The 10,066-nt window shown below is 41.3% G+C and overlaps 1 protein-coding gene across 1 annotated transcript; it reads left to right on the forward strand.

Moving 5' to 3' along the window:
* The first annotated feature begins 3,525 nt into the window (after window positions 1-3,525).
* MOS (MOS proto-oncogene, serine/threonine kinase) lies at window positions 3,526-4,566 on the forward strand. The gene has a single exon (XM_027128069.1). The coding sequence runs from the start codon at window positions 3,526-3,528 to the stop codon at window positions 4,564-4,566; it is 1,041 nt and encodes a 346-aa protein (XP_026983870.1).
* The last annotated feature ends 5,500 nt before the right edge of the window (window positions 4,567-10,066 follow it).

Here is a 10,066-nt window from a genome sequence, read left to right on the forward strand (position 1 = left end):
GGAGGCCCGCATACCACAAAAAAAAAAAAAAAAAAGAAACATGGACCCCAATGTTCATTGCAGCCCTATTTACAATAGCCAGGACATGGAAGCAACCTAAATGCCCATTGACAGATGAATGGATAAAGAAGATATGGTACATATATACAATAGAATATTACTCAGTCATAAAAAGGAACAAAATTGGGTCATTTGTAGAGACGTGGATGGATCTAGAGACTGTCATACAGAGTGAAGTCGGAAAGAGAAAAACAAATATTAACACATATATGTGGAACCTAGAAAAATGGTACAGATGAACCGGTTTGCAGGGCAGAAATAGACACAGATGTAGAGAACAAACATATGGACACCAAGGGGGGAAAGTGGTGGGGTGGTGGTGGTGGTGTGATGAATAGGGAGATTGGGATTGACATATGTACACTAATATGTATAAAATGGATAACTAATAAGAATCTCCTGTATAAAAAAATAAATAAAATTAAATTCAAAAAATTCAAAAACAAAGAGACTCTGCGCTTCCAATGCACGGGGCCTGGGTTCTATTCCTGGTCAGGGAACTAGATCCCGAATGCCACAACTAAAGATTCAACAGGTGGAAACAAAAATCCTGCATGCCACAAGTAAGACCCAGAGCAGCCAGATAAATAAATAATTTTTTTTTTAAAATAAGATAATATATAATAACTATTATTTACAAAATGATATCAGAATTTTTACCCCAAGTAGAGGCTCTCAAACAAAATCTTTAAAGCATGTAATACTTGTATGCAGACACTCCTCCAACCAGCGCTGCCCTCAGTCTCTGTGATTGAAATCAAATTCAATAATCTATTAATTCTGTCACCTGTTGTCACATCTTGTGATAAATATGCTGTCGCTTGCCAGATGCTGAAGGATCTCTTCACAGCCAGGTTGTCAGTCAAAGAGCAGAAAATGTCAAGCCTCTATTTACTCTTAGAACCTGAGAGCCTTTTCTTACCTGTAGGTGCCCAGTCCCTTGACTTGCCTGTGTTTCATCTGCAATTCTAGGGGAGACAGTGCATCCTCTGTTTTCAACACATCTTATTCTTTGCCTAATTTATTTCAGGATAACAAAGTTACCGCATTTGATCAGATCAGTGTGAACCCTCCAAATCTTTAGTGTATAACAATAAGGCAACATGCCCTTATGTCTTTAACCTCAAACAAAACTTAAGTGCAGAAAAAAATACTCTAATTAAACTTTAAATTGGTTTAACATGATAAAATGATGTTACTTCAGCCCTGGTAGGGTACATTTTAAACCAATACTGTCTGACAGATCTTATTGTTATAATCCCATATACATCTTTTTATGAGTTTCATAAATAATAATTAGCATTTAGGTATTACTAATCAGGCCCTGATAGTATTTGGAACTCTGTTAATCTTGACAACAATCCTGAGGTAGGCATATTTTCCTCATTTTGCAGACAAGGAAACCGGGGGACAGTAAGAAACCCAGGCCATTTGGCCCCAGAGATTGGATATTCAATTAAATACTCTTGGGCAGATTGGCAGATGAAGGATCTAATGAACTTGGGATTTGTGAATGGACAGAGTACCATTATTTTCATTAATACCTTACATTTTATGTAAATAATAAAGTCAAACTGTGAAGAATGAATTGTTTATGCTATTATCTTAAAAATAAAGATTATATTATAATAAGTCACATCATTTTGCATTGTGTGTAATACCAAGAAGGTTAAGGCACTCCACTGCTCTTATCTGGCTAATATTCACAGCATTCCCGATACCATATAACAGTTTCAGAGCCCTAGATTATAATTCCAACTATACGATGGCTATTAAATAGAGTTTGCAATATAGACTTATAGAATATAATTTTGTTACTTTCTTATTTTACTCTATTCACTGCCATCCTTTCATATGTCAGGTTTGACACAACTGCATTTCTACTAAAATATTTCATAGTCTACATTTTTTAGATTTTTGTTATTACTCCAGACAGGGCTCCCCAAACTTTGTTCCAAAATAAAAAAGTTTATTTTAATAATTATCCTAATTTCTTAAGTAAAAAGGTTGAGGCTCAAACAGGTTGAATATTATACGTGATAACACATGCTAAGTCAGAGGCATAACATATTGATAGAACAGAAATCTTATCCTAGGGCTCAAAGGACTTTCAATGGCTTATGTAAATGGACTGTGTTTATTAACATCTTCTTGGAAAAAATATACTTCAGAAGCATAGACCTAGCATTAGAAAAATGTGGTTACACATCACCTACATGCTCTAAGTGCAGTAAGTCAGGACAGAACTTTACCATTTGATTTTTCAAAAGGTAGATCCTTTCATTTTCCTTTGTTTTTTCTCGAACAGGGTAACATTGTCAGTCTTTGTTCCAAAGGTATGGAAAATTGTTTTTTTATTATAAAAATTAGAACGGAAGAACTTACAGCTGGACAGCACGACCCTGGGTTTAATTTCAACATCTGGTTTTCCACATTATATGATTCTGTGCCGCTTTTATTTCTTTGGATTTTTCCTCTCCTGGGATTCTCTCATATTTGTTATTATTTGAAGCTCTGGTCATGGCTCTGAATCATTTTTGTGCTTTTTCCTCCTCTACCTTCAAAACTGCTTCAAAACTTCTGTAAGTCATTTGTTGAGAAGCCTAGAATCTCTTGTGCAAGTGAGCTGGCTGGGTGGACCTGAAGGACTGCTAGGGAGTTGATAGTTGCTAAGAATATAGCTGATTCACTTTGTTGTATAGCGGAAACTAACACAACATTGTAAAGGATTTATACTCCAATAAAGATATGAAAAAAAAATCTTGCTAATTTGCTACGTAAGCTGCATTTTCCTTTCTCCGATGAATTTAGGGGGCTTGTGTTTTGACCTGTATCAGTGATTCTGTTTGGATCGATTACTTTCAGATTACCATTTTTTATCCCTATATGAACGTTGCACCTAATTTTCCCTGTAATCGGTTCAACAAATGTCAGCTGTTTGTGTTTCAATTCTTCCTGCCGATAACTGCTGGAAGTGATTTAATGCAGCTGGAGAATAAACTGACAATCATTATAGCCTGCAAAGTGTGAAAACATTTCATTGCACTGTTGTGGTCTCTTTAGTCTGAGGACTGATGACGCTCAGCGGATGAGACTTGGGGTAAAGAAGCCTGCTTTATAATAATTAAAGAAATTGTGTAAAAGAGGGGTGAGGCCTGGGGCGGTTTATCCGGTGCACCCTTCTCCAGGGCTTCTTTTTATACGAATGCACTTTAAGCGTTGAAGGGAAATGCTTTCATCTGAATGGGATTGTCGTGCTTCGTTCAGACTGTTTCCCCATCTGATAAAATCCCTCGCTGAGTACAAGCACAGATGGGGCTCATTTGGGGAAGACAGAGGAGGCAGAGGAGACAAACGCTGGGGTGGAGCAGAGGCGGCGGCAGCCAGCGACGCCTGCAGGCCCGCGGGGTCTCCTCTGCCCTGCCCGCTCACCTGCGCCCCGGCGGGGTCCACGCGGCCGGAGGGATGCCCTCGCCTCTCCCGCGGCGCCCTCACCTGCCGGGCGACCTGTCCCCGTCGGGGGACTCGCGGCCCTGCAGCAGCCCCTGCGAGCTCCCGGGGCCGGCAGGCAGGCTCTTGGCGGGGGGCACCCCGCCCCGGGCCCCCCGCCTCCCGCGCCGGCTGGCCTGGTGCTCCATCGACTGGGAGCAGGTGCGCCTGCTGCGCAGGCTGGGAGCCGGCGGCTTCGGCTCCGTGTACAAGGCCACCTACCACGGCGTGCCCGTGGCCATCAAGCAGGTGAGCAAGCGCACCAAGAACCGGCTGGCCTCCCGGCGCAGCTTCTGGGCCGAGCTCAACATCGCTCGGCTCCGCCACGCCAACATAGTGCGCGTGGTAGCGGCCAGCACGCGCGCGCCCGCGGGCTTCGACAGCCTGGGGACCATCATCATGGAGTTCGGGGGCGACGTCACTCTGCACCAGGTCATCTACGGCGCCACCGGCTGCCCCGAGGACCAGGGGCCTGCCTGCGGCGCCGGGGAGCAGCTGGGGCTGGAAAAGTGTCTCAAGTACTCCCTGGATGTGGTCAGCGGCCTGCTCTTCCTTCACTCACAGAGCATCGTGCACTTGGACCTCAAGCCGGCCAATATTCTGATCAGCGAGCAGGACGTCTGCAAAATCGGTGACTTCGGCTGCTCCGCGAGGCTAGAAGATGTGCTGTGCTTGCGGGCCCCTCACCACCTGGGCGGCACCTACACCCACCGAGCGCCGGAGCTCCTGAAGGGAGAGCCCGTCACGCCCCGAGCGGACATCTATTCCTTCGCCATCACGCTCTGGCAGATGACCACCCGGGAGGCGCCCTACTCGGGGGAGCGACAGCACGTGCTCTACGCCGTGGTGGCCTACGACCTTCGCCCGGCCCTCTCGGCGGCTGTCTTCACCGCCTCCATCCCCGGGAAGAAGCTGGAGAACGTCATCCAGCGCTGCTGGGGGGCCAGGGCTTCGCAGCGGCCAAGTGCCGAACTCCTGCTGGTGGACCTTCGCGCTTTAAAAGCTGAATTGGGCTGACTCTAAACCTGCATCCAGATAAGCCTTTGTCTTTGTTTCTATTCATTTTTAACGAAGTCAAGATGTACGAAAAAACATATAGGTAGGATGAATTTTTAGAAAATAAAGTTCCTAAAAACTCCTTTCGTCTCAAATGCTTTTTCTGAGACAAACAGCAGAGCTACAAGTCTAGTAGTCCTGGTGGTACTTAGGACCTAACCTTATCCCTTTACAGATACTTCAACAGTCCCATAGTATTGCACTTATTCAAATCTGTTATTGATAAAAACCACTTTGTCCAAAACAGAACTGAATTGGAAAATGCCAGAATTTTCTGTAAGTTCGAATAATATGCTCCATACCTAAATTTAAACGATTAACAGTTTACTTGCTCCCATACCAAATAAGTAAAAACTTTTTTAAAAAAAGATTTGTTTCCCTCCTCCTCCCCCCCAAAACAGCTACTTGTTTGTAATGACCTTCACACATAACAATTTACAAATTGAGATAAATTTATTTTTAAAGGAATAATGTTTTAAATGAGTTCTTGGGATATTTTGCACTTGTACATTCCACGAGTAGAAACATTTTGCTAAAATAAAATACTTAAATATACTTTAAAATACTTCGAAACTGGGTCCCTTTTCCTGTTATTTGGACACAAAAGTAGATGACACAACAAAGAAAGATTATATGATGTGAGAAGAAATGATGACCCTGAGGAACAGTAAAATTTAACATTGGGATGGAGGAGAGCAGACAAGGAGAGCCAGACTGCCCGTCCAAGAAATCAAGGCCATGGCTGCTGGTACACGGGTTTAAAAGAATGAGGTACCTGGACCTTGTCATTAGGACAAAGCTGACTTCCACTGGGCAACAGCACTTTCAGCAAGGGCTTGATGTAGAAGCTGTGTTTGGACTGTTAAGGAGAAGAGAGAAGCAGAAACCTTTAAAAGGGTAAGGTACACAGAAATCTTTTGAAATTGTTGATTTGGTTTAGTTTACTTTTAGGATAAAGGCAGTGAATTTATCTGTGAAAGAAGCAAGAGGAGACAGATAACTGATGAAGTTTAAGAACTTGTGGAAGAAATGAAAAGTAATGCCCAGGGAAAGAGACTGTAGCCTTGGAGAGAAAGCATCTCCTCCTGGATGTGAGCAAAAGAGGGCAGGACAACTGCTACCACAGGTAAGATTTTAAGCAGGAAGAAGGGGACTGGGGAAGTTCTCATCTGTGGACTTCTATTTTTTTTCAGTTAAGAGTGATTAAGGGTAGAGGGTCTACAGAGTGAGGTCATGATTTAGAACTGTTCTTGAGGGAAGCAAAAGGGAGCCGTCATGACTGTGTATAATATTGGTACAGTGCTGCCAGCTCTGTCTATGAAGCTGGGGACAAACCAGCCATAGACCAACACCAACAAATGCTTCCCTCTGTGTACTGTAGCAACAGGAGTTCATGTTGGCAAGTTTAAAATACAATGGATAAAAAAAAAAAAATCACAGTGGGTCAGTTTGTTCTACCAGGTGTGTTAAAAGAAGATTCTAACTATGCTGAATATCTCATTCCAGACTGACAGCTACAGAAGGATCCCTACTAAAAATACTAAAGTCCAGAATTCACTTCCCTGAATGAACATGGCCAAACCTTAGACTCAAATATCTTCCCTTCTCCTGGGAACCATTCAGAGTGACAAAGAGAACAAGGGAAGGGACCTTGTAAACCACATAGTCAGGGACACTAGGAGACGCAGAAAATGTACAGATTCCAAATGTCAGTAGTTATGCCTAATGACTGGAGAGACCCTGTAGGGAAAGAACGCAGGGAGCCGTGTGGGTAGCTCAGGGGAGGACCCAGGGTCCTATCAGTGGCAGATCCCAGAAGGACGTAGCAAAATAGATTCTCTGAAGAGCAGATGGCCACGTGGAGTGCAAAAGTTGGGGTGAAACTCCTGAGATCAAACGGGGCTGAGCTTACGAGATTTGGGAGGGAAAGAAGGAACAAAGAGTGCTGAGGAGGGTCTAGCCACGGCAGAACTCGGAAACATGTAGCAAAATGAGAGGGTCACCAGGTGTGGGGCAGGAGGCACGAGACACAGAAGCCTCCTGAGCCCAGTTAGCTTGGAGGGAGAAAAAGGTGTGGCTGCCTGGAGAAACCCACAAAAAGGCCATTTTTCAAGGAAACAAATATGGTCTTTGTGGTTGCAGAGAAAGGAGGTCTTTGAGGTGTAGGAAGACTACCCAGATAGGACGTAGAATAAGCCCATGGACTGTGCATTTGGAAATGCTAAGAGTCACAGGAAATTATCTAAAGTAGACAAATCAAGTCAGAGGTAAAAGCATATTTAACAGAACAAAGATAAGTATTAAAAATACCACTGACTTAAACTGGGGTGGAGGAGGGGAGAGGGAAACAGACACAAGTCATCAATGTTGTCACTGTCCATACAAGTGAGCCCGCAGAGATGGTCTAAGTCTGAGGACATTACAGACAGGGAAATAACAGAACAAAAATACAACAAACATGCTTCCTCAAAAGCAGAAGTACCAAAACAAAAGGCAAAAGAACCAAACACAGACTGAAAGACAACACTATAAACCATAAACACAATAATACAAAATGTCAGATTTCATTAACTGTAAATGGCTTAACTCACCTATTAAAAGAAAAGCTCTGTGCTGTGAGATAAACTCCTTTTACTCCAAAAGTAGGAGCCACGATTTTATCCTAAGCTGAAATGGAATTGAAGCCAAAGAAGGAGAGTTAATAATGTTAAAGAATGCAATTCACAATAAAGACATAAAAGGAATAACTGTGAACCAAATACCATAGTAACAATTTTCAAAGACTAGAAATAACAAGCAGTGTAAGGGCAAATGGAAACACTGTTCGTAGGAGACTAATTTCCTTCATTCTGTCCAAAACAGATTAGATGGGCATGAAATAAGGGATGATGCAGAAGACTGACAAAATCAATAGGATACATGTGACATTCAAGACCCTACAAGGTAACTATAGCTTCTTTTCAAGCACCCATCAAAAACTGACCTATACCATGAACAAAACCTCAAATTCCAAAACCTAAAAATAGTAAACAGAAATAAAATTAAACTTTTAACAAAATAAGAAAAGAAGAAGATCCTTTTTCTGGAGATTTTAAAACTCTTAAGTAACTGTGTGTCAAAATGAAATGCTAATCAGAACTGCAGGTCCTCTCCAGAGCAACAATAATGAAAACACTTATATTGGAACCCATGGGAGAACAAAGTCAAAGAAAATGTGTAGTCTCGAGTAAAACTGAAAAAAGAAAGAATAAAAACAAATGAATTAAGCATATGAGTCAAAGTTAGGAAAAGAACAAAAAAATTCCAATTTTATATATATGTAAAACTATATATGTATATGTAAAATATACCTCTAATTGGAAACCAGACAAACTGACTCTAAAATTTATATGGAAAATAAAGAAACAGAGCCAGAAAAGTTCAGCAAGAGGTGAGCAATAAGGTGCATAACTCTATCAGATATTAATATGTAGTATATATATGTAGTATAAAAACTAAGTAATGGAAATGAATACACAGGGCATTGAAACAGAATAGAATGTTCAGAAAAAAGACTCAAACACTCAAATATGGGAATTAGTATATAAGAAAGACAGTGGAGAAAAGATGAACTTTTCAATGGCATTATGTTGGGACACCTGTGTGGCCAACTGGAACCAAAATTAGATCTCACAACATACACTAGGATAAGTTCTCAATAGGTCAAAGATTTAAGTGTAAAAATGAAGTCATGGGAAGTACCAGAAGAAAAGTGGAAATTTCTTTTTAACATTAGAGTGGGAAAATCTTTCCAAAGTCATAAAAGAAACAATTGATAGTCTCAACTACAAAAAGAGGGACTATATTTGCATGGAGAAAAATTAACAGTACGAGTAAGGTCAAAGAGAAACGACAAACTAGGGGAAGACTATTTGTACTTCAAATCATAGCACTTCAAATCATAGCAAAAAGCAAATCTCCCTAATATAAAAAGAGCTCTTAGAATTTGATAAGGAAAAGACAAAGCACGAACAATGAGTTCACAGAAACAGAAACATGAATAATCCTTAAATAGATAAGAACTACTAATTAGAGATACTATTATCCATTACGGAAAATGAAAACATCACCAAAGTCTAAAAATTTGACAGGTGTAATTGGTGAGACGTGGGGAATTAGGCCCTCCCAGATATTGCTAATTACAATACAAGTTGCTATAAACTTTATGGAAAGTAATTTGGTTACATCTATTTAAATTACAAAATCATTTATCCTGTGATCCAGTAATTCTACTGCTGGAAATTTGTCCTGTTGATATACTCATGGGTATATGCACATGTTCATTCACTGCAGCATTTCTGTAGCAGCAAAAGATTGAAAGCAAGTCAAGTATCCATCAATCAGAGCTGGTTAGATGACAAGACGTCCATATAATAAAACACAGTGCACATGAACACAGAGAATAAATAAGGCTTTTACTGTTACGGAAAAAGCTGCATAATGTATTTTTAAAATTAAAAGCAACGTGTAAGACAGTGGTGAAGGAAAATGAGTATGCTACACTATGCTTCCTTTCGTGAAAGAAAGAAGGAAAATAAGGATACATGTTCATATTTGTTTGTATTGGCATAAGAACTTTAGAAGGAAAAACAAAAATGAAATAAAAGTGGTTATCGGTAGGAAACGAGGTGGGTGAGGTGGGAATATTCTTGAGAGTTTACGCTTCATATCTTCTATAGTAATTTGATGTTTGAACCCTATGAATGTATTGCCTATTCAAAACTAATGGAATTCAACAGTAACAAATATTTAAAAATGAAGTCAAACCTCAATCTGCACAAGTGTTCCTTAAACCACCTTGAATCCTCTCTTCCAATAGCTCCTGTCTCGGGTACATAAAAGCCCTGTCATTACCTTCAGCCAGCTTTCCTCGGGCCAGTTAAATCATGGTAAACATGCTTTTCACTGTGCCGGGAAATTCATTTCTGTCTGACCTGTCTCAGGTTCAAAGCAGAGAGCAGCTGACTGGGCTGTGGCCTTTGAAGGAAAAAGACCAAAACGTGCGCAGGTTAAGCTGCATCCGTCTGATGAACATCCAGATTCCACTCTGTCTCCTTCACAGCTCTCATCACTCTTGCAATTACTATCTTTGCTGCTCAGAAAAGTCATCATCATCAGAGCTAAAATTTATTGAGTATAATGTACCAGGAACTGTAAAGTATTTTACGTATATATCAAATTAAATCCTCACAACTACCCTATCATATTTACTATTATTATTATTATATTTTTCTTTTGCAGTACGTGGGCCTCTCACTGTTGTGGCCTCTCCCGTTGCGGAGCACAGGCTCCGGACGCGCAGGCTCAGTGGCCATGGCTCATGGGCCCAGCCGCTGCGCAGCATGTGGGATCTTCCCGGACCGGGGCACGAACCCGTGTCCCCTGCATCGGCAGGCAGACTCTCAACCACTGTGCCACCAGG

This window comes from Aethalodelphis obliquidens, unplaced genomic scaffold (assembly GCF_003676395.1).
Source record: "Aethalodelphis obliquidens isolate GAN/ISIS:26980383/991018 unplaced genomic scaffold, ASM367639v1 scaffold33, whole genome shotgun sequence".
NCBI classification, from domain to species: Eukaryota; Metazoa; Chordata; class Mammalia; order Artiodactyla; family Delphinidae; genus Aethalodelphis; species Aethalodelphis obliquidens.

What these genes read in the sequence shown, in the direction of transcription:
- MOS (XM_027128069.1), top strand. Translation starts at nt 3,526, where the DNA reads ATGCCCTCGCCTCTCCCGCGGCGCCCTCACCTGCCGGGCGACCTGTCC.